The sequence below is a fragment of the Phalacrocorax carbo genome, chromosome 2 (genome assembly GCF_963921805.1).
Source record: "Phalacrocorax carbo chromosome 2, bPhaCar2.1, whole genome shotgun sequence".
Lineage (NCBI taxonomy): Eukaryota > Metazoa > Chordata > Aves > Suliformes > Phalacrocoracidae > Phalacrocorax > Phalacrocorax carbo.
Window position 1 is genome coordinate 127,626,726 of NC_087514.1, and position 24,677 is coordinate 127,651,402.

Sequence of the window (24,677 nt, forward strand, 5' to 3'; positions counted from 1 at the left end):
AGTACAGTGTTTGTGGTTACCAGTAACATAACTATGCAAAGAAGTCTTTTCTAGCAATTTACACACTTTTCTTTGAATGTATTTAGTTACAACCATAGCTTGATTTCCTGAATGATGGACCTGAAATTCTAACCAGAAAATATGAAGTAAAATTTACAGAAAATCTTCTCCTTTTATTCTTCTTACCCAGCTACTCTACTGATCATGGAGATACCATTGCTTTTGACTTACTGATATAAGAATTCTGTATTTCCAGCAAAGGATATAAATAGAAAAGTAGCACTGAACAGTACACCATCTGTCTTGCTTCAAATGAATACTACAGCACATAAATCTGTTAGATACTGTTTATACTCTCTTGTGCTCAGATTATAATGAACACATTCATAACACAAACCAGTTATCATCTACACTGGTGTGGGGTGAAGGATACAACCATTATCAAAATATCTTAGCCTTGAGTTTACTGTTTTTGTATTGATGCTCAGGTAAATCAAGTGGACTTATTTCATTTTCTATTCCTTAAAATGGAATGTGGCATCATTTATGACTGACTGGAGTCATAGCTTTGTTCTTTTTACACAAGACAAAAGATGATCTTCCATTATCTACATGCAGAATGTGAGTTTCTTACTGCAGTGCTTGAGTATTATTCAATGTGGATTGCTTACATTAACATGAGAGAGTCCACCAAGATGTAATAGTGAACATAAAAGGGGAAAATTAGACCTTAAACCTAAAGACAAATCAATGTCCAAAGGAGGAAACACAAATATTTATCCATTGTGGCAGCTGATTCTTCCATCAGCCACATCATCTACTAGTCTTACTGTCTACAGTAAAGCTGTCAGGGAAATGGAATAAACTTTTCAAAGTTTTTGTAAGAAAAACTTTTGTTAAACTAACAACATTTTGAATTGTTTAGCATTTAAGAAGTTTCAGTCTTCTTTAGTTCTCCTACAGATGATCATAACATTGCTTTTAATGTATGAGTTAAGCTACAGTTTTTTCAGGGAAAAAATAGAGAAAAATGGAAAAAATAGAGAAAAATAGAAAAAGAAGTTTCAATTCTGAGGCTGATTTTATTATTTTGTTCATTCTTTTTCTCTCTTACAACGCGTCCTAAGCATTTTCATAATCAAGACACACATACTCTGCTTATTTCTTTAAAATAATAGCTTCTCCACCAGCATATTAGCAACAGCTCTGAGCTATGGTTTGTCAGTGTGACAGCACTGAGTGGTATTACAACAATAAAAACTTGGGGGAAAATCTGTGTGACTCTAGTCAGGGATTCTTTTCTCTATTCACAAAGAAATGAAAAAAGGTAATATATAAAAGAAATTCCTTCGCTACAAGGCTACTAGCAGACGTGACCTTGTCTTCTTTTTAATTCTTTAAAGGTACAAGAATTCAATGGATCATTGAAATAAAAAGTTTAGACAACAGACCAGATGACAAGCTGCAACCTGTGCCTCTCAAATTCTATCCCAGTTGTCAGTATGGCATATTGATACTGTACATTTGCATTATTGCAATAAAAGTTTAATCTTATATCATTAGTTTTTAAAATCTAGTGATTTTCAACTTGTGGTTCATGGGTCTTCTAAGCGTTTGTGAAAGGTAATTAAAAAAAAGTACATTATTAGCAACACTATAGTAATTTCAAGGCACACCCCTACATTGCGAAGGTTTTAGGCATCCACAGGGTAAAACAACGGTTTTCAGCCTTTCATAAGGTCAAAGGTCCCTTTTGAGTAACAGTAGGCCTACTTGAATCAATTTAAAATAAAAAAGAAAAGAAAAGGTGATCTAAAGTTCAGATAAAATCTCAAACTATGCGGCTAGAATTGATTTTCTTTAAAATTGTGAAGGCAATGATTATTTCCTCTTCCATATGATACATTCTGTGAAAACCTTAAATGTCAAAAAAGAGATCCCAACAAACCCCAAACATATCTTACCAATGATAAAAAGAATTTCCACCGCAATATCACTGACAGTTGTGCTTCGAGTTGTAGACAGCTCATCATGGCCAATAAAGCAAACATTGTAAGGTACAGTCACAGCAACATAAAACGTTGCCAGTAAAATCAGCCAGTCCCAGCCAGCTTTAAAAGTGCTAAAATGCAACAATATGAATTTGGATTTTTTTGCATCTGAAACTTTGTATTCTGGAAATGCTGGTTTATCTACAAAAACATTCTGAAAAAGAGAAAAAAAGAAAATGAGACAAAACAGAAATTTTATCATAGACACATTTCTTCCAATGCAGCAATTTGTTTTTCTTTAAAAGCATAGAGAAATATGACATACTCATATGCAGGCAAGAACTAATGCTATTTTTTTTCTAATGTAGTCCTCACACTTATTTAGACAGATTCTTCTGTTGATGGAATAACTTTTGTGAAAGTTGGGGTAGGAAGAGGATTAATAAGGAACAGATTAAATAGAATGAGGAGGGAACCGAATCTGGCAAATTATTCCTTCTGTTGGGTGAACTCTGACTGAAAAGCAACATTTTTCTGCTGGACAGATAGGCTAAAGCTTTGTATACATGAGGACATAGTACTGCAAATAAGAATAAATACATAGAAAGGAAGAGATGGTGCTGAAGACAAAACATCCTTCTTACACATATTTTAGAGCTGTAAGGAGATTGTTTCAGACTAACTCTAGCTTGGTCCTGTGAACTGAGTAGCTATAAGCAGTGGGAGCGCCTCTCCTGGTTTAGTTTCATCTGAGAGAATCCAGTTTGTGTGCCTGAGACTGCTATGAACCAAAGCACAATTAGTAGGAATAACTTTTTGATTCTTTTTAAAATTGCACTCCTGATCTAAACCAAAATACTAATGTAGACCCTCCATAATACAGCTCCAGAACTGACTACCTTCACTATTAGACTATACCAAGCTTCATCACATGACTCGAGTCTTTGTCATCTAACCCTCCTTAAAAGCAGCATATGCTACATGAACAGTCTTGTATTATTTACTAACAAAATTCTTGCTCACTGTCATTGTGCCCCTGGTTAATTCTGTTCCAGTAATGAAGAGCCCCACAAGACAATATTGTGTATACAGCAAGCTAAGATTACTTCTGATCTCGAAGTTATTCACTATGAATATAAAAAGACAACAACTGCATGACCGCAGGCTTAATTGCATTTGCCTTGCCTGTCACAGCCTTTCTCTTTGTGTTTCTTTTGAAATACTGATGTCCTTGCCTTCTCCATTCTTGTTCTCATTCATGAATCTTAGGGGCTGAATCCTCACTGTTGTTAACATCAGCACATTTTTAATCACAGAGAAGAAAATGCTCCTCTCATGAATTCCAATTCATAACTCTAAAAATCTATGCACTAAAGGTAGTAAATTAGTCTGACAACAAAAGTTTTAAATCTGTATGATATCATCTGCACTAGGATTTTGACAGTCCAGGAAAGTCACCGAAAGTTAATTAAAAGTATTGTTCCTAAAAAATATTACTATGAAAATAGCACTGGAAGACCTGGTCATATTTTGCAGATTTTTAACAATTATTTTTACACTTTTTCAACATTAACATTTTTTAACTTTTTAACCTTTAACTTCTTAACCTTTTTAGCTTTTTAACCTTTTTTTTTAACACTTAACTTTTTTTAGTATTTGCATTCAATTGAAGTTCCTGTGTGCCCTTTGAGGCATATATCAGCTGTGTATTTTCATGTCCTTAATCTATACCAAGTCTTTTTGCCTTTAATTTCCAATGTAATTATGTCTAGGATGATGTATGTGCGCTGCTGCTCAATTTTGGTAACCAATGAAAAGAACATGTCCAGTGGCAGATCATCTTTTTAGGGTGTTCATGTTCTGTATTCTTTGGCTGCTTTTTCCATTGTCTGCCTTCCATCCTCCCCCTAACACAAAAAAACCCCCACAAACAACACAACCAACACACCCAAAATTAAAAACAAAAAAAACCCCACCATTTTCTTCTTATGGCTCTGTCAAAGATTTTAGCTTTCTGATGTTAATGATATACAAAGAAGAAACTAAATACTGTCTGAGATTTTAAGAAAAGCTATTCCTTTTTGCTACCCCTGCTTCTAATAACTATAGGGTCTCACTGTTTGAATGGGCTCTCACATACTATTCTAGCAAATTTTTATATATACACATGGATTTCATATGATTCTCCGGTTTTCCTCTGCATTAATTTTTCTCCTGAAACATAGTTCCATAGAGCAGGACAGTTATTCTTTCTCCTGAACATATTTCTTTAGAAGTCTTTCTGTTGCTGTATTTTTGGTTTTGTCTATTGTTTGATTTGGGTTTTTTTGCAACATTCACATGGTGTTTATGAACTTACTTATTAGTTGTAGTTACTAGAGGAACACGGAAGTAATTAAAGAAAGAAACATTACTTCTTCAATTAGGAAATGAAAAGATAAATTTAGTCTGCACAAAGTTGCAGGCATTCATGTGAAAAGTTGCCTAAAATAAGTGTGACCTTCTGGAACTTACACAGCATAGAGATTTTTGGCTAGAGTAATACCCTGAGTTTCTTCATGATTTTCTTGGCAAATAGTAATTATTGAAATGAAGTAGCTGGGGCAGTAAGGTAAATTGGAACCTAAAATTAAGTTCTGAGAAATCTTATAATGTGGCTTTTCTGGAGTTAAATGAATGTCTGTTTACAGTATGGCTAAATGCACTGTCTTGCTATATGAAGTGTAACAAATACCATAGCAGGCAGGACTGCACTTAAGTGAACTGCACTTTACTCTTTTTGTTACCATAAAATTATGATTAGGACATTTCTCAGGTACCCTCTGACCTTTTACAGCACTTAAAAATGCAGTACAAAGAGTACATTTTTGAAAAAGGGAAGAATTACACCTACATTATTAATTTTTAATTTGTTCTTCTCTCTTCTTTGTAGATGCCCAGAGATATGATAAAGGACAGCTCTACTCCGTCTTCGTGCTGACTCAAAATGTGACCCTGCTCTTCCTCTTCCTTTCCATTTTTCTGCAGAACAGAAGTAAGAGTCCAATAAACATCAGGAAATGGCACTTTAACCTTTGGGAGCTGAACCACCCACATTTTGGACTTTGGTAGAAATGGGACTAAATGCAAAAATTATACACACCTTTTCTTAGTTTTTCATAACCTTTTGCAGTTAAGAAAAAAAAAACAAACCTTCTCCTGAAAGGTAAAAAATCACTGTAAAGTTTTAGTTGTCAAATACCTTCATGCAACACAGAAGCAATTAATTCCAACATATAATTTCATAGGTAAGACAAATGTACTCTCTACTGTTTCAGAAAATGAAATAGTGGTTACTGACCAGAGGCAAGCATGGCTAGGAGTAACCATTTAAAATGTCCTTAATGTGTTCCTACTCTCTCTCTTATTTCAGCGAAAGAAAAAAAATCTCTGTGGTGTGCTTTTTAAAAACAAAGAATATGACTTGTACTAGGCTTCTGTTATGTCAGAATATGCTAATTTTCAGGCTTGCTCATTAGTAACATCCAATTCTTATATTCACACGTTAGATTTCTTGTCCCACCACATGGTCACTGGCATAATCACTTGAAACATTCCTTAGTGACATGAAATCCATTAAGAGTAAAGACTGAACATCATTTTGGAAAGGTTTGTTGTTTTTCTCTCCATTCAGATGTCTGTAATTGTCAATCATGGGATCAAATTTTGTTCTTGCTTATACAGCAGTAAATTCAAAGTAACTCCGGTAGCTCTGATGGAATTACAGTGAATTGATGCCAGAGTAAATGAAAGCAGACATTTTGTGATGCGTCAGGATTAAGAAAAAAGGAATTATGGGAATAAAGGAAGAAGCTGTCTGTCAAACAGATTTAATTAAATTCAGTTCATTGCATATAAATTAAGGGGGAAAAAAAAAAACCCCAAACCAATTAGCGCAGCTAGAAATTAAGAACAAGAAAAAAAGCTACATCTTGAAACCTGACTAGAAAAGCAAGAAGGGTTTGAATTATAGAAGGCTGATGTATTTTTGGCTCTACAACACAAAGCCATACATAACAAAAAGGTGTAGGAAGCTAAACTTTCCAAACTTCTCAGTGAAGAATGTTTCATGTAAGTCATGCAAAAGCCCTTTCTAGTTGAGGATGTTTTACATGTCAGTAAGGAGGAGAAGGGGGACAAAAAAAAGAAAAAAAATAAAAAGGAAGGGAAAAACATTGTGCTGTAAAATCCAATAGCTCCTGGAAAATGAAGGCAGATGAAACCCCATACTTCCCCATCTCCAACTGGGGTACTGCAGGTGGTTTAAAGAGCTACAGGTGCCAGCTACAACAACGAAACATAAACCAGAAAGGACTATTTCAGAAAATACTCAACTAAATAGGCAAGGCTTTTTTTAAACTTTAATCTCTCAATCATTAAATAATTTAAAATTCAAACTATATTTTAAAAAGGTACTTAAATTCTGGGTGAAAGCAGAGTTTTTATCTGCTTCTCTGAGTAAAAACAAATTTAAGTCTGTTGAATTGGGTCTCCACTGTAGCATTAGATAGCTATAGCATTTTTTGTCATATGACTGAAATTCTCTGTAAAACTATTTACAGCCCTCTCTTTCTTCCCTTTCTAGACTTCCATGTTGGATGAGGCCATCCAATTTTCTCTATTGCCTCCCAAAGTAATCAATAAAATATTTAGACCTGCTGTGAGGCAGGCTGAGAAAGTGGACAAATACCCACAAAAGTTTCTGGCCAGCATTGTTTTCAGGATCCTTTCACTAAAGTCTTCATCCTCACAATGTGACATATCTAGTATCTCTCCACATCTTTACAAAGCACAAGAAAATCCATTCTGGTAGGTGGTAGGTATAACAGCCAAAGTGCTGTGTTGTAGACCCACACTGAATCGGTGCACAGTGCCTTCAGGTGGAGTTTCTTTGAGTACTTTCAGCATCCCCAGCAATATAAGGCTCTTCCCGTGTGGAAGCTGAGCTCTCTATCTCTGGTCAGCCTTGAATGCCTTCGCTTTACCCCTCCTAGATCTCCCGTGTCTTTTTAAATATATCTTTTTAGTACTCCTTTTTTTTTCAGAATAACATGCAACATTCAAAATATGGATATAAGATTGCCTGATACAATAGTGTAAAAATGCCTTCAGGCTCTTTCTTAATAGCTCCTAACCCCAGATTTGCATTTTCTTACCTGCTGAGCACTGAGCTGAAAGCTGTAAACAACTCCATCTCTTTCCAGAATGGTAATAATTACTATGAAGACAGTCGATATACACCTGTTCAGTTAAAGTTTCTTTTTTCCTATGTATTTATTGACACTGATTTTTCATTTTCTGTCCACTTTTTAAATAAAACCAAATTCCTTAGAAGATTTTAAATTTTATGTACCAGCAGCCACATGATGTTCTTATTTAGATGGATTCCCTCCCTCCTACGTATTTCTAGGATTCCAGCCACTAAGAATTCTGTACTCATTAACCTGCTCAGGTTGTGGGGCTTGATATAGAATCATAGAATCATTAAGGTTGGAAAAAGACCTCTAGGATTATCAAGTCCAAACACCAACCCAACACTACCATGCTTCCTAAACCATGTCCCAAAGGGCCACGTCTACATGGTTTTTGAACACCTCCAGGGATGGTGACTCCACCACCTCTCTGGGCAGCCTATTCCAATCCCTGACCACTCTTTCTGTGAAGAAATTTTTCCTAATATCTAATCTAAACCTCCCTGGTGCAACTTAAAGCCGTTTCCTCTTGTTCTATCACTAGTAACTTGGGAGAAGAGACCAACACCCACAACACTACAACCTCCTTTCAAGCAGTTGTAGAGAGAAATAAGGTCTCCCCTCAGACTCCTCTTCTCCAGAACAAACCCAGTTCCCTCAGCTGCTCCTTATAAGACTGGTGCTCCAGACTCTTCACCAACTTCGTTGCCCTTCTCTGGACACACTCCAGCACCTCGATGTCCCTCTTGTAGTGAGGGGCGCAAAACTGAACACAATATTCGAGGTGCAGCCTCACCAGTGCCAAGTACAGGGGCACGATCACTTCCCTACTCCTGCTGGCCACACTGTTCCTGATACAAGTCAGGATGCTGTTGGCCTTCTTAGCCACCTGGGCACACTGCCGGCTTATGTTTAGGCGGCTGTCAATCAGCACCCCCAGGTCGTTTTCTGCTGGTCAGCTTTCCAGCCACTCTTCCTCAAGCCTGCAGTGTTGCATGGGGTTGTTGTGACCAAAGTGCAGAACCTGGCACTGGGCCTTGTTAAAGCTCATAGAGATGACCCTGGCCCATCGATCCAGCCTATCCAGATCCCTCTGTAAAGCCTTCCTACCCTCAAGGAGATCAACACTCCTGCCCAACCTGGTGTCGTCTGCAAACTTACTGAGGGTGCACTCAACCCCCTCATCCAGATCATTGATAAAGATATTAAACAGAGCTGGCACTTAGAATCATACTAGTTGCACATTTACAGAGCAAATGACTCCCATCACATGTTGATTCCACTGTTTGCAAGGGGTTAATGCTACCTCTATGTTAATATTGGAAGTCACTCAACTCCTAGAGGAAACAAAGCACAGATAAAATAAGGAAAGTGTGGCATTCATTATGAAGTAATAATATTTTTCTTTTTAAACAGAAACAGTAAAGATTTTTTATTGCAGTTATTAGCAGTGAAAAAAAAATGTGAGTTGCCTGTTTAGATACGATGCCAGCAGACAATGCCATCACTGGAGCACATGTGTCTTGTAACTTAAAACAATGAATGACATTTGTGAATCCTCCTGCTTCCTGATCTTCCCAGAGCCTTTAGGAAAAGAGGCAATCCTGATCCTTAGTAAATTACGTTGTTCACCAGGTGTGCCTTTGTGTGTGTGCAATTATTGTCTGTAACCTTCATACTTTTCCTGTAAGACTTAGTTTACAGATCATTATTCTGAAGGAGACAGTTTATTTTTTATAAGTACCCAGCTGTTTCTTTCTGATTCTTAAATATATTTGAGGTACCTGACAGACTTGCTTTTGTCTTTCCATTACCGATCTTAGCAAAAAGATACAATAGGAAATCCAGCCATAAGCAGAAAGTAACTTTAAATACAGCTGGTTTATTTTTACCCTGTGCTTAAAATCAAAAGGATTTCTCATCTCCCCAGATACTGTGAAAAATCATTGTTCTAAAAAAAGTTCAGATTTGGGGCTCTTTCTCCTGGCACTTCTACATACCCTTTCCTGTGTAATGGTAATCCCCACAACCCAACTGCGCCCCCCACCTCCCCACCCCACCCACCCCCCCCCAAAAAAAATAGTTTTTAAAAAAGATGCTTTGCTATTTAGTCTCAACTCCACTTTTCTTTGATCAGAAAAATGGTAATATGATTTTTAACTCTTCTTGTCATCCTTCTGCATTGTTTTTTCTTTCAAATAAGATTAAGTATAGCACCATAACCATCACACATGGCAATCTCAGAAGTATTTTCTGAGAAAAGAAACTAACACCACCTCTTTGCCAGTTTTAACATTAGTCTCATAACAGCTCAAGACTTAAAATCTTGTAAGGGAAGGTTACAGTAAAAAAAGCACAATCAGACAGAAATGCCTTTGTAACTGTTGACTTTTCTGTTTGTGTTTTTAAAAGAACATAAGACATCAGTCTTCCATTTAATAGAAAGTGGAGGATTAACACTTTTCTTGTCCCTTTGGAAAAAAATATATCTGCTCCTTAGGTATAAATTTAGAAACATAAAACCCGGCATCTTCTGATAAGCTCTACTGGGTATATGCTGCCCTAGCAATGCAAAAGAACTGTAAACTCAGCCTTACTGACCAAATTAAAACCAAATCTATGACTGCTCTCCCTCAAAGCAAAGAGTAGTCAGAGCATAGCATTGGATATAGTCCAGAATACTTTATCATTTATAATATTCTCATTCCCCAGATAAAGTATGATACATTTAAAGCCTCAAAATGTAAACTCAGTGTTTAATTATCAAATGCAAGGTAAGACTCATACTATTCCTTCAGTCATGAAGTTAAGGTGGTAACAAATAAAAGATATCACAAGTTCTTCCTGAGGCAGAGCCAACACGTTGTCAAGGGAGCCCATTGCAGCCTGCCAGCTCTTGGGGACCTTCCTTCTCAGGGCAGCTGGGAGGGTGACAAGAACCAGCTCATGGCCCAGGAGCTCTCCCACAGGCACAAGCAGGCTGCACCTGAATACCACTCTGCTATGTTCTAGGTCTCCAGCCCCGTGCTTGGCTCTAACTGTGCAGGTATAAGAGCTTCATTAAAAAGTAAATCTATCACATACAAGCAGAACCATCATAATGTTCTTGTGCAGTGGACTCATGCTGTCTACACTGAGTAGTTCTGATGTGACCCAGAAGCATTACGCTTACTCCATAGCAGACAAGCTGTGGCATGAGAGAGACCATGCAATGCATCTCTTTCCAAATACCAAAATAAGATAAAGAAAGGTTGTACTTTATAGACAAAAAATATCTCAGCCTTGGTATTTTTCCTCATTTTTCACAGCATTAATTTGTATCCCTTCAAAACAAATACCTTCACTTTTTCCTCAGGTTATGCATCACAACAGGGTATACATTAATTAAAATCACTACCTAGATTTACCTCTGCTGTGATTAAATGCCAACATGCTCTTTTACAGGATCATCTTCCAGCCTGATCATGGATCATAACCACAGAAAGTTTTCTATAAACATGGACATAAAAAGGAAAATTAATACCTAACACTTAATTCACATTACAGAGGAAAATCCAAGACATTTCTCTGTTTTTACCTAAGCAATAATACAGTTAGAGAATGAATAAAAGCAACCAGCACCTCTCAAATTTAACCCAGAACACAATATACTGACAATATATGAATGAGGTAGAAAGTGGTGTGGTAAAGTAGTCCGAGTGTTTACTCCTGGAAACACATGCAGACCCAAGTAACTTTATTCACAGAAAGTAGTTCTACCAAAACACAGTGGGGCAGTTATCCTAAAGGCTGTGAGGCTGCAGACTTGGACCTCTTAGCAATATTCCTGTAAATTTTTTCACTCCTTTGAGTACGGTACACATTGAAAAGATAGAGTTCACCACTAGGGACAAGACCATAGCCACTCGCTGCTTTTTTACATCTTCACAACATTAGCTCCATGCTCTAGGTTATATTCCAGCCCCAACTACTTGATTGCCACTGCTGTCCTGTTTGCTTGTCAGGTGGGGCTTTTAGGCTTAGGGTAAGATTGATTCAGACTTAATGACTATCCTCTTCAAACAGTATAGATATTACCATGTCAAGTCATGACATGCAGTAAACCTGACTGTCCATGTGGGCAAAAATAGAAAAGGTAGTATAGCTATAGCTGTCTTTAAACAGTTTTCAAGGAAGGGTTCTGAGCTACAATCAGATGGCTCCAGATTTATACGGACAGTCAACCCTACAGTGCCTGCTGTTGGGAAAAATTATTTTTTTTAGATTTATTTAATATAGTGTATACTTTTACAAATAAGTTTGCATAAAATAATGAGATGACTTCTTCTTAGTTCTTTTGAGGTCCAGGAACAAGTATGAGGAATAAATAGAAAAAAAATTTTATTCTAATAACATTTTACTCAGAGGACTGGATAAGTTGGCAGAGTAGCTAAGGACATTTTTATTTATTTAATTGTTTACAAAGCTAAAGTCAATCATGAAATGAAACAGCAGGTAATGCCAGCTCCCACCTAAGAAAATCTGTCATAGAAATAATATCCTTCTGAATGTATAAATCAGATTTCCTTCTGAACAACAAATAAAAGGTAGAACAGCACAAATGGACTTCCTTCTTTGCTAAGAATTATCCAGATATGGACAGAGTTGAGATCCATCATGATGCTCCGTGTACATGCTGGAGCACTGTGAAAAGGGGTAGTTACCGGGCTAACACTGTGACTTCAAACTACTGCCAGTGGGAGCCTTCCCTCCTCAAAACACAGAGGGAGTGGCATATTCATATACCTGCGTGATCTCTCCTACTGCTATATTCTGAAATCAGGCAGGGAAATAAACCTCTCCCATTAACTTTCCTGTTTATTTCTCTAGGGTGTCATAATCCAGCCACTTGGCAGAGTGAGATGTTGTTACCTGGGAACTCTTGTAAGTACTGAACTGTTCCTTTTCGATCCTGGGTTTGATGAACCATTTATTAAAGAATTTCTCAATCATTTATTATACAAGGCTTCCTGTAAGAATTGCAATCAAGATTTTTTGTCCTTTTAATACAAGTCTTGAGAAACCCTCATCATTGCATCATAAGATAAGGAAAACCACAGCAGAAAGTGTTAAATTTGCATAGACACACATGTATAGCCCACACGCCATAATAGAAATACAATGATGTCTACGGGGAACACAATGGTACTTAATCATATCCAGAAGCATTAACAGAAAAGACATTTTTTATGCAGTCCTCAAAACAGACAAAAAACTCCCAGACCCAAGTAAATGCCGAAGGAGACAACTGGGGTAAAACAATACAAGATGATTCTGAATGAACATTAAAAAAACCTTCAAAAAGAGATTGTATGAAAGACTGGTATGAATTTTTCTAGGCTTTTAAAAACCTTTAGCTAACTTCCAAATACTATTCTCTAGGAGACAGCACACCAGCAGTTGTCAATAAAGACAAAACTGAAAAAAGCCTGCTCTGGTATTAATGACAGAATAGAAGCACTACCATGGGCAATAGGCTGCAGGAGGTCTGTTGGTTGCACAGCACATTCTGTCAATAACCAAATATTCACAGAACTGTTAGTTGTATGGTGGATCTAGGATAGCCTCTAACTGCTTTTTTATTCTGTTAACTAATTAACTGATACAAAAAGAAGATGCACTTAATGCACATACCAGGTGAAAAACTGTAGACATTGTTACAGATTATTTTTAAAGGGACCACCTTTACACAGAATCAACTGTATGATTTTCATCATTTTAATATTGTACCTTCAGAGAAAATTCAGCTTCGAACAGGCAGAGAAAAGAAGCAATAGTATACGTTACTACTATTGTTTCATGGGTCAGAAAGACCTTTAAGCAGTGGTATGCTTATGAGATAAGAAATTCTTAACCACATTTTGGGCTGCTGATTCTTTTATCATTAAGAAAAAAAGGGTAGTGTGGAAAAGACACACAAAGTTCAGAAGTGACCTTTCTCCACCTCCATTTGGTGGTTGATTGGTATACACTCGTAAATAAATAAAGAAAATTTCTTTTTTAGATTCCAGTATTTGGGCCTATCTCATAAAATTCAGAATTGACAAAAAAAGGAAAAAAATCCAAGCAGACACACTTTCTTCAACTACTTCTAACAGACTGAGATTCAACAGAACTCTGAAGGTGAATTGACTTTAAGCTTTTTGCCCATTTATTAATACTACTGTCTTCTCCCAGGTTTTACCTGAAAAGTTACAGAATCTTTTATAGTGAAGTGAAATATTCCCACTTAAAACCAACTATTTCATAAATGTGTAAAAATAGTTTATTTAGTAGCTCATTACTACACACTAGAGTTGTCTCACAAGGGAAAAAATTGCCATTTTTATTATGCCACCAAATTTGAAACATGTCTATTGATTTAACTGAGATTAGTGGTTATATGTAGTTCTCACAAAACAAAAAGTAGTGCTGAATTTACAGCTGTGTCATCACTTATTCTTTCAGCTGTTTTTTGATGTGACTTTTATCTCCTGGCACAGGTTGTATTTCCCACTGTGAATGATATCTCATGGCAAAGTGATCTGCTCATTTATCATTACAAACAAAAACATAACTGTAGTAACACAGAGAATATTTTATATATTCAAAACAAAACACCAAAAAAAAAACCTCACCAAAAAGCCAAAAAAAACCCTGGATCTTAAATATTTCCAGTTATTTAAGTCACTGAGAAACTTTTCATTGACTTCAGAAAGTGTTAATGTCTCTTTCTCTGCAAGGATGTAGTATTTAAGGACATAATTTCACTTAGCCTACAGGTTTTCTTTTTCCTCTAACTCCGTTAATTAAACCATATTTACAGATATTTTGTCATCCAGAAGATATAAGGAAGGTTATTTGCAATCTGAGGTGATAATGATTTCAAAATCATTTATCTTTGCAGAAATTGATTAAAAAACCAGAATTGCACTGAAGTTGACAGTAAAGTATAACCTTGCTCACTTAAGTGAAAGTAGGAATATAGACACCTGAATAATTTCTATCTTGTAATGAACGCAAGTCTTTTGAAAATGAAAACTTGTTTTCTCAATATATTTATCTACAATTCAGAACCAGATCAGTCACCTATAAAAATATTTTGTGGTCAGTGCAATTTGCCCAGAGCTAAAACAGTGAGAAAAAATAGCTTTTTTTAAAAAATCAGTTTAAAGAGCTGAGACATATGAAGTTCAAAACCCTATAATGACTGTGTATATGTTTCATGTGGTCATTGAAACACCCAGAAAGTATCTCTGATTATCTCTCAAGGAATGAGAATTTCAGACTATGAAAGTGACTGGTCATAAACCAAAGCTGGTTTACAACCTTAATTATACAAGGCAGGATGGATGGTTGGCAGTTGTAAAATAATCTCTGCTACAGCTAGGCAAAACTCACTTGTAGTAGGTCTTACTTGCTGAGTTGCTATAGGACCTCAGAGTTGCTCTGAGGAGCTACAGCATGAACTACAGTCGGTATAACTGCAGTTACAGGTGAATCCTGCAAATGCCCCAAGTGTCCTTATTTGTGTTTCTGAACACAACGTACATATGCAATATGGACTCTAGTCCTCATGATTTCTTAATTAATAAAATTTAAAACACCAGGCTTTGTCTAGGCCTGTGAAAGTCTTTAATGACATTTCTTCCTTTTCAGATTTTTCCCATAGATATAAGACATTTATGCACAAAAGTTTGCAAAACCTCTACCTCCTCAAAAACCCTCCCTCTGCCCCTTAAAAAACCACTTACCCCACACAGCTATGAAGAGCTCTTCTAACTGGCCACACACATACTAAACATATTCCCCATTTCTTCCACACTTTCTGTTGTCAGTCTTACATGGTTGAGCTAGCAAACTCTAAAAGGAAAATCTGAAGATATTTTCCACTAAGTCTGCCATCAGCCTAGTCCAACAAACACAAAAGCACAAAAATTAAAACCAAAACAAAACAAAATCCCCCAAACAAACAGCTTCCCCCCACCCCGTAATTTGATAACTTGGTTTCTAAGGAAAATCTAGAGGTGACTGCATGAGTTTATCTAGGAGCTGGTGAGTTAATGAGCTATTTGGTTGCAAATGCATGTATTCTCTCACCCTTCCAGGATATCCCAGAATATAACCTGTTCCTCTGCATTTGCTCAAGAATCAGAGTTTGCTTTTCTTTTTCTCATTTTCACTCCAGGTACACCACAAAGGACGCTTTCCCCTCACCTCCAGGAGGTACCCTGTGCCTCTCAGAGCTTCTGGAACGGAAGTGCCACTTGCATTTAACACTTGGTAAACAGCTAAAGCAGTGGCTGTGAAGATTGATACATCTTTAAAGGCTGAAGGCTTAAATGCAACTTATTTCCTTGCATAAGGAAGTGGGAAGGGGAGAGTGAGAGCAACTATGTGCTCACATGTATCTGCAGCAACAGGGAGTAGAAAGGCAGCTCTCATTTTGCCTCTAAGTGTTTGCACTCTTGTGCACTGACCAAAAGGAAAGCAATTTCTCTTTACCGAGGGCAAAAGAGATGCAGGCCCTTCCTACTTAACAGTCAGCTAGGAGCAAAGACATCCTGAAGAAGATGTAACTGAGTTACTGCAGAATAAAGGCACCCAAATATGTTCTTCCGTTGGGCAGTGGGAAAGTTGGGGTAAAACTGTGCTGGGGATATTAACAGAACTGCATGGTACCCCATGCATCCTGGAACATTTTATCTGCTTTGAACAGTGTACATCTAGGTGACTGTATGTCCCCCTCTCCGTATCCTGCCTCCTGATAGGCATAAGGAGCTTTAAAATGAAAAGTTGTGCCCTGAACATTCACTGCTGTAGCTTGAGCAATCATGAAATATCTGAGACAGTAATTAAGCAGAATAAATCTAAGTACACATTGCAGAATTTCTTAGAAGAGCCCATCCCTGCCCCCAACAGATATTTTTTACATAAAAGTCTGGAATGCAAAATTTTTGGCACATGGAGTTTCACTTCTGGCACACTGAAAAGAACAACCTCTCCCCCCAGCAAATGATGTATAATCAAAATAAATCTGTTTTCTTAGAAATTTGTATAGATCTAAGGATTAATATGAAGCCAGAAAACTCTAGCTTGTTAAACCATAACACTGCAGCTTAGTTTAATCCGTGGTGGGAAAGGGTGTAGTCCAGCTTTTAACTCACATTATTATTAGGGTAAAAGCATCTTTGCCAACAGGCAGGCCAACCTGGTAAGGCTTTCAAACTAGGAACAATATGGGGAGAGGATGATGACCAACAAACAAGTGAGGAAGTGGTGAGGTGGACTGACAAGTGGCTGAACTGCTGGGCGCAGAGGTTTGTGATCCACAGCATGAAGTCCAGCTGGAAGCCACTCAATATCATTATGACTGGGGGATTGATGCTATGGCAAATACTGTTTAACTTCTTCATTAATGACCTAGAAAATGGGAGAGAGTGCACTCTCAGCAAGTTTGCAGATGATACAAAATGGGAGCGAGGAGTTGTTACATCAGTGGTTTGTGCTGCAAGAAGGTTCAGATGAACTTGACAGACTGGAGAAATGAGCCAATAGGAAGCTCACTGAGTTCAACAAAGGAAGGTGCAAAGTCCTGCACCTGGGAGAAATAAACCCATGCACTAGGACAGGCTGGGGCCAACCAGCTGGCAAGCAGATTGCCAGGCAAAGACCTGAAGGTCCTGGAAGAGACCAAGTTTAACATGAGCCAACAATATACCCGTGTGGCAAAGGCAGCCAACAGCATTGTGGCCTGCACTGGGAAGAGTGCTGCCAGCAGGTTGAGGGAGGTGATCCTTCCCCCCTAGTACACTGCTGAGACACATCTGCAGTACTGGGTCCAGGCACGGGCTCCTCAGTACAAGAGAAACACGGACACACCAGAGCAAATCCAGTAAAGGGCCACAAGGATGATTAGGTGTTTGAAGTATCTGACGTAGGACGAGAGGCTGAGAGAGCTGGGACAGTTCAGCCTGGAGCAGAAAAGCCTCATGGGGGGATCTGATCAATGTGTGTAAATGCCTGATGGGGAGAAGTAAAGAAGACAAAGCCAGAATCTTCTGTGCTGCCCAGTGAAAGGACGAGAGGCAATGAGCACAAAAATGAAATACGTGAAATTCTGCTTAAATGTAAGGAAAAGCTTTTTTACTTTGTGAGCAGTCAAACACTGGAACAGGATGCCCAGAGTAGTTGTGGAGTCTGCATTCTTCATGGTATTTAGCACACACCTGGACATGATCCTGGGAAACTTGTTCAAAGGGGGCACTGGAATAGACAAACTCCAGAGGTGCCTTCCCAACTACTGTGTGATTCTGTGGTTACTATCTATTGCACACATTTTATAATAATGCTGGAATAAAGTTGAGAAAATCTGTCCTAAGATAATAATTTTCAAATGAAGAGCTAAAAATTTTCTCAAAGAAAAAACAAAACAAAACAAAACAAAACAAAAAACCAAAAAATAGATTAACAGTGAGGGCTATGGGAAACTTTTTGGAATGAGTCAAATTCAACAGGGGAATTTTAGCAGTGATTATAACAGTAGAACCCTATAATAACACAAATCATTACATATTTGCATACAGAGTAGAGATCCTGAAGGAGTCACAGACAAATTTAATTTTTTATTTCCCTGCCTGGATTCTTGTAACTCATTAACTTCCAGTGTGTGTCCAAGTGTATTATGGAAAGTACATATGCAGAAATGAAAAAGCACTGACCCAGCCATACCATATTGGAGTCAACCATTGGAGTCTGGTACTTTCAGTTTAATCACTTTTCCCTAAAAAGGACAATGGAACTCTTAACCAGTTTACCAAAATGCAGCTCATCATAAGTTAGCATGCTAAAATCTTCCATGAAACTGTTTAACGAACAGTTTCTGAAAGAACCTTTGCTTATAAAAAAAAAAGACCATCAATTTGTTTAAAAAGTCCAAGTTCAGGAAGAAAAGCTGTTGGGTTACTTTTCAAAACTGTAAATGATTATAGGTATTATTAAGCAGATGGAAAGCAGAGTGTATTTCTACAATAAGCTTACAGGTAGGGGAAACATGTATTGTTGAAAGCAAATTACTGATACTGAAAAATTGAGGCCTCTAAGAACATTGCAATTAAAAGTGCTGCAGGGTTGGGGGAGGAGGACTGTAAATTAACTTAAAAAAAAAACAACAAACCAAGCAAAAGAAACCATATGACAGTTGCTGACTGTCACAGCACTTAAACACTGACAAACTGCTTAGGCATGTGTTTTTACCTTATACATTTTTGCCTTTTTCTTATATGAAAGTCTTAGGACAAAGTTTGCTCTTCCCATTGGCTGATATGGCTGATCTCACCAGAAACTTTTATACAGAAGAGCAGAAAAAAATCTGTTAAATTTGTATTTAGAATGAGACAGTCAAAAGAAAAGGTCACAGACGACATTTGACATTTGGGCTGGGTAAAGGGAAATCAGGCAAAAAAGTGGACTTTTGCAGGGCACACTGGCACAAAGGAGCAACTGAAGTTGTGTGAACAGAGGAGATAAATAGATAAGGAAAGGTCTGTAGAAAATCGAACAGGGTATCAACTCCTGAGGTCTACAAAAGTAAAAATACAATCCACAAGAAAAGAGAGGCCATGAAACCAGGAGATAAAGCTCGGGGAGTTTAATTGTGAAAGTATAAGGACAACAAGATTTTACAGAAAAAAAGCATGGTATCAAAGGTAGGAACAACATGAGGAAGAATGAGTCTGGAGAAGACTTTTGGAGCTGCAACCAGTGAGAGTCTATTACCATAGAGTGTTGGTGGAATGCCAAGGGGTCCAGGGCAGACTTAGGAGAAAAGGAACATGGAGAAATTTTGTTTGATAAGCTAAGGAGTTCAGAAACTAAAGGGAGATGGAATGTGACTATTAATGTCCCATACAAATTACCAAAATCTGTTCTGGGCAGAACAGAGGAGAGCTAGACTGAAATAAAAACGTTAGTACAACAGCCTTGCATGGGCAGAAGAGTTTCACAATGAGCATGCTTGCATCTAAGTAATCCTTCCCATACACAATCTAACTGCAATAGATATGCCAAAAAGGCAATAGAAAACTGCACATATTGGTAATTATCTTATACCAAGAGCTGGCGTTCAACTCCAAGTGTATAAGTTATCTGATTTTTGAAAAGATAAATTCAGTAAACTTTGAAAAAACAAAATTATCTTTTTGGTAATATTAAAAGTGAAAATAATTTCCAGCAGTGTGTATCAACCACTTTGGAATGGATGTTAATCACCGAACATTAATGAAGATTTTTAATATCTTTAAACAAAACACAAACTCAATTTTCTGTTAATACAAGGTGCACCCTACATGCCTGATAGTGATTATGGTCTAAGTAAAGAAGAACCAATTATTGCTAGAAGTTAAACATTCTGAAACTTCAGATACTGAATCAGTTACATGGATTGTACAGGGAATTCTTTTCTGACAATGATGAGATGATATTCACCACTGGAGGGCTGGTGAATCACTCTGCATAGGAAGAAATTGAATGTTACTGAAAGAGCTAACATACCATTAAATTTATTTTTATGTAGCTAGATAGATTTACATAAAATAAAAATACTGGCATTGTTTGTAAATATTTTGAATAAATGGTTAAATCCTGCTTCTTACCTCACTATATTATATAAAACAGTGTAGTTGGCAAAGCCCCAAACTAAGCGTTACTTTCTGTTGCCAGGATGCAAACAAGTATCACCATAGCATAAAACGATTGCCATGGTTTTAAAATCAGTAAATCAGTAAAAAGGGAAGGAACAACCAGATTGTGCTCTAAAGAGTACGTCACACAAGATAGCTAAATGTCAATATTCATAATGTTATAGCAGTTGATTGGGCATTTGCTGGTGTAACATAGCTCTACATAAGTGTGTTCCTCTGTCAGTACACAGTCGGAAGAGTATTCATTTTTGAATGTACAACAGCAAATGAGTTAAAATCTGCTTAGATTTACAATTTGACATGAACTCACATCAAAAGCTGAAAATCATTTTAATCCATCCTAAAATAAGCAGATAAACAGTTTATCAGATAAACAATAGCTGTCATTTTACAAGTAATCAGTGATATACCTATTTCTAGTCATCACTAGCATACCAAATGTGGTTTCTCACCAAATGTATCCTGAAAATTTGCATGTATACTAAGGTAAATCATTAGCCTTTAGAGCACAGATGTGCTGACAATCTCTCTTCTACATGGCACCACATACGATGTTTTCATAAATTACTTTCCTAACTCTTTCAAAAGTGTAAAGTTTTCTAAGGCTTAAGGAGAAACTAGATAAAATATGTTTTGTATTTTAACTATTTTACTTTGAGGTGATTTGTTGAAATTGGATGTAAGGAAAATCTGCAAAATGTACTTGTGTACTACTTCAAAGCATTTCTTCAGTCTTCCAGCTCAGAAATTCTCAAATATGTTCGGTGTAAAGAGTGAGGGATGCAAAAAAACCCCCTCCATTATTCAGGGCTTGAAGAGTAAGACAAAGGTGAAATTGTTTTTCTAAATGTACAGAAAAGGCAGGCACTGTTAGCATAAATGTTGAATTAAGAATATCCAGTAGCACAGGGAAGCATAATATCTTCTGGTTTAAAGTAGTAAAATGTTGTAAAAGAATGCTGAATTACACTTCTCTAACTGAAATGTAACTCTTTTATTGAAAAAGCTAATATTTAAAATCAGAAAAAGTTGAATGCTAACTGTTCCTAGTTGTTCCCCTACTTCAGAAACCCATAAGGAGAAAAGGAGACCTAAGGCCATATCTATGTTGTTTCTGAGATATGCAGAGACCAAATGGCTATCCCAGGGTGAAATATTTAAATAAATCCTAGAGTAGTACCAGACTGAAAAATTCAACAGCAATGAAATTTTACAGAATTAATTTACCCTCTACAGATAAACTTATTCCATATAGTTCATTTGGCAGCAAAAAATTGCAAACCTAAAGCCTTAGTTCAGTATACTTTTACAAAATGTAAATGTGGAATAAGTTCACTGCCTTTGATACACAACAAAGGCCAATGCTGACTGCATAACCTCCATCCCTCTACACTGTCTTTCCTTTGTGTTAGCAGAATTTAGCAAAACTTGACTACGCTATACAGTCAAAATTATTTTATGTCAGCTGTGAATCATTAGCATAACAGAATCTTTTTCCAAATTCATGAGAAAATCCTTGCATTGTTTCCTTTCAGAAGCATATAAATGTGAGAACATATTTCTTATACTAATGGATATTCCGAAAGACATAATAAATCTTACAATTTCATATAATGTAATGAAAATTAGATGACACAAGAATAGTCATGCTTCTCAATAGGCAAAATAATTTCTAAAGATGTATGTTCTGCTTATAGAAAAAACAGGAAAAATGCATTCATTCATTCATCTCTCAGCCAAGGTGAAATCAGATTTGCATAAGGAATGCTTGAAAAGGTCTAGCTCTTCCAAAATGTACCTCTGAAAATCCAGAAAGTAAATAAATTAAATCACTGTACATTAAAACAAATTTAATTTTGAGGACAGTGTACTCTGTCCCCTGGATTCTATTTACAGAATGCAAAGCAATATGTAAATAAATTTTAAAAAAAATAAAAAAAGAACTTCAACAGACTATTTATCCTTCCAGGTCATATATTAATTTCTTCTTTGGAAAGTTAGGAGGTCTCTATATTGGAAAGTGTAATGAAAGAGAGTTCATGTAGGTGCAACTCTCAAAAAACTTATCATTGTTTGTTGTTATCAATGTTGTTGTAATTTACACGAACCTTCCTTTTTGTCTTCTGCAGCGATCTTCACTTTTGTGTCTGTTATATCTTTGAAAGAAGCCAGAAAGAGTACTACATCTCCTTTTTCATTCTTTATAGGAACAATATCCAGTAGGCACCAGAATGAAGACCCTGCAAGGATAAAGAATGAATTTAATTCAAACAGCTGTCTTTTAGCAGAGGGAGGGGAAGAAAAAGTAAACTACTAAATCTACAGCTAACATAATTCTAAAAAAAAATCTTATTTAGGAGGTCAGTAGTCAGGGAATCACAGATGTTCAGCTCATGTAAATCTCTCTGCATCATTGGTTGAAGCTCAGTAACATTGCTTTCTCTAGAAGCAAGGCATTAATTTAAATGCAAAATTTATCTACAGGGATCATTATCAGAGTTTAATGAAGCTACTTACTCCTCTGAAACCAGCATTCCTTTGAACTCTCATCTGATGTTGCTTATTTTACTGGAATAGCTTTCACTTTGTTAACCTGACATCTGAAACTTCCATGTTTGCTATAGAATCATTCTACCTTAATCATCCGACTTGATACTCATTAAAATCTCTTGACAGAAGACCTGATAGTCAGAGCATCATTCCACTAATTCAAAGATATTTAAACTAATCAGACATCAGACTTAGAATAGAAATAGAATTAACTCCTTGCATCTTATAGATGGTGAGATTTATACCACACATCACCTGTAAAATTAATATCAGCTATTTTCCTTGCTGTCTGTAATGTTCACCTTGCTAAGACTTAAGTTAGACAACACTGAGTTTGGCCATACTTTTAATTCATGTCAACATTTCTCTGCCCACACCTTCTACATAGTTATACTACTACTTATTGTCACTGATTTTGTCACACGTTCTGTTTGCAAGGTGCGTTGTTCAATTCCACTTACATTCATAAGTTTGTCATTAGTGCAGACCACTCAGACCAGAAGATAATGAATGCTTAGGTGCTGGTAATGCACTGGAAGTATAACTAATATCTCAGCCAACATCCAAGATCTCAATCCCATCCATTCTGGGATAATTCAGCCCAATGCCAGGCTTTTGTGTTTACCAGGTTTTGGGTATCAACAATAAGCACCTCCACACACCATCAGCCTAGTAATATTATTTATGAGGTATATAAGTACTGCTACAGCATTATTTATTTAATTTTAAGTTAATTTTTTTGGACATGTCTTTACACTTCCATAATCATGTTACTTCCCAACATACTATTTTTTAAATTCGTTTAGAAGGATAAGCCTACTTTCATTCATAAAAGGAAACCGAAGCAGTTCCCTGGACCACTGCTGTCACAACTGACTACTGCCAAATGATCAGCTAAGCTTTAGGGGGGTCCTTAGGAAGAGCAAGCAGATTAGTCACTTCCCACTCTATTCTCTGTCTTCTGAACTCTGCAGTCTTGAAAATGAACTGGCCACAGCAAGATCACGATTCAGCTTTCTAATATAAATTTTCAGCTGGAGGTTCCCTGACTGCCTGTTGAAGGCTGTAGGCAAGCATGGGAGGTGAAACAGCAGCTCTCCTTTAGAAGCGCCACCACAGTTGAAGATCTGAAAATATGCTTCAAAGGAAATTCATCTGGTCCTCTCCATCCTGGTCAAACTTTCCAGCAGGCAGACAGGCAGCTTTGAGAGTATCATTACTAGTTCAGTCACCAGGTAATGCTTCCACTTAAGGTATTTAAAGAAGAGACAGGGAGAACTGGGAACAAGAGGAAAGATGGCTGGAGAAAGAGAGAAAAATCATAGGAATAAGCAGACTGGCTTTATATCAGGTTTAAATATTCTCATTTTGAGGTTGAGGACAGAGCAAGCAAAGAAGCCCTTTTAAAAGAAAGTAGAACTGATGTCAGAAGCAAGATATTCCTTTTTCCATTTTAATTTTCTGTCCTTAAATCATTTTTGTACAGATTTCACTCTTTATCAAGACTTCTGGGAAAAACTGCTCAGTGATGTTACTGTCAGAAATGTTATAGAGAGCCATCACCCTATCAATCTGAAATGATGCATTCAAAGAGAAGAAGCATTAAGCAATTTTACTTTCCTGCTTAAATATAGAACCACAGAACTTTACAGAATATCATTATAACTCTTAAACTGGCCAAATTATTTCTTGGAATGTTACATTCTGCCTGACTACATTCTAGAAGTAGTTTCAGTTGGACAAGAAGTCACTTTCAACTCCTTCTAAATACCAATAGCTGCAACGTTCTTTTAAACAGATGTAATCTCCTCCAGAAGTAGAAGCATATCTTACTCTTTTCAATTGTTTATTGTCTTTTCTACACACACACAAATTAGTCATTAAGGCTGCTCCTGAAAGTAAGTTGTAGACATCAGCCGTGTTCAAACAAACCTAACTCAGGTATGCTAAGAAACACGCCTAGTAATACTATCTGAAGTGACAGATTTGTAGCTTTAGGGAAGTTATTGTAACATGGTTCATCATTAGAAATAGAGACAAATCCATTTAATGTTTCATGTTTTTAAGCATTTCCTCTTTTGTATAATCAAAGTGCATTTGAATTCTTTGCAGTTGAACACTAGTCACTGAAATCTTTCTGCATCCTGTCATCGTTTAATGTCATTTGCAGTTTCACTTCAATCATT

At 36.8% G+C, this 24,677-nt stretch overlaps 1 protein-coding gene across 1 annotated transcript in view; it reads right to left on the reverse strand.

Moving 5' to 3' along the window:
* KCNH8 (potassium voltage-gated channel subfamily H member 8) overlaps positions 1-24,677 on the reverse strand; it is a 166,019-nt gene that overhangs the window by 102,102 nt on the left and 39,240 nt on the right. Inside the window, exons 4-6 of the mRNA XM_064441809.1 lie at positions 22,050-22,181; positions 4,885-5,012; positions 1,965-2,205 (exon numbers count right to left, since the gene is read on the reverse strand). Coding sequence (XP_064297879.1) covers positions 1,965-2,205; positions 4,885-5,012; positions 22,050-22,181 — 501 coding nt within the window. The remainder of the gene's footprint in view (positions 1-1,964; positions 2,206-4,884; positions 5,013-22,049; positions 22,182-24,677) is intronic.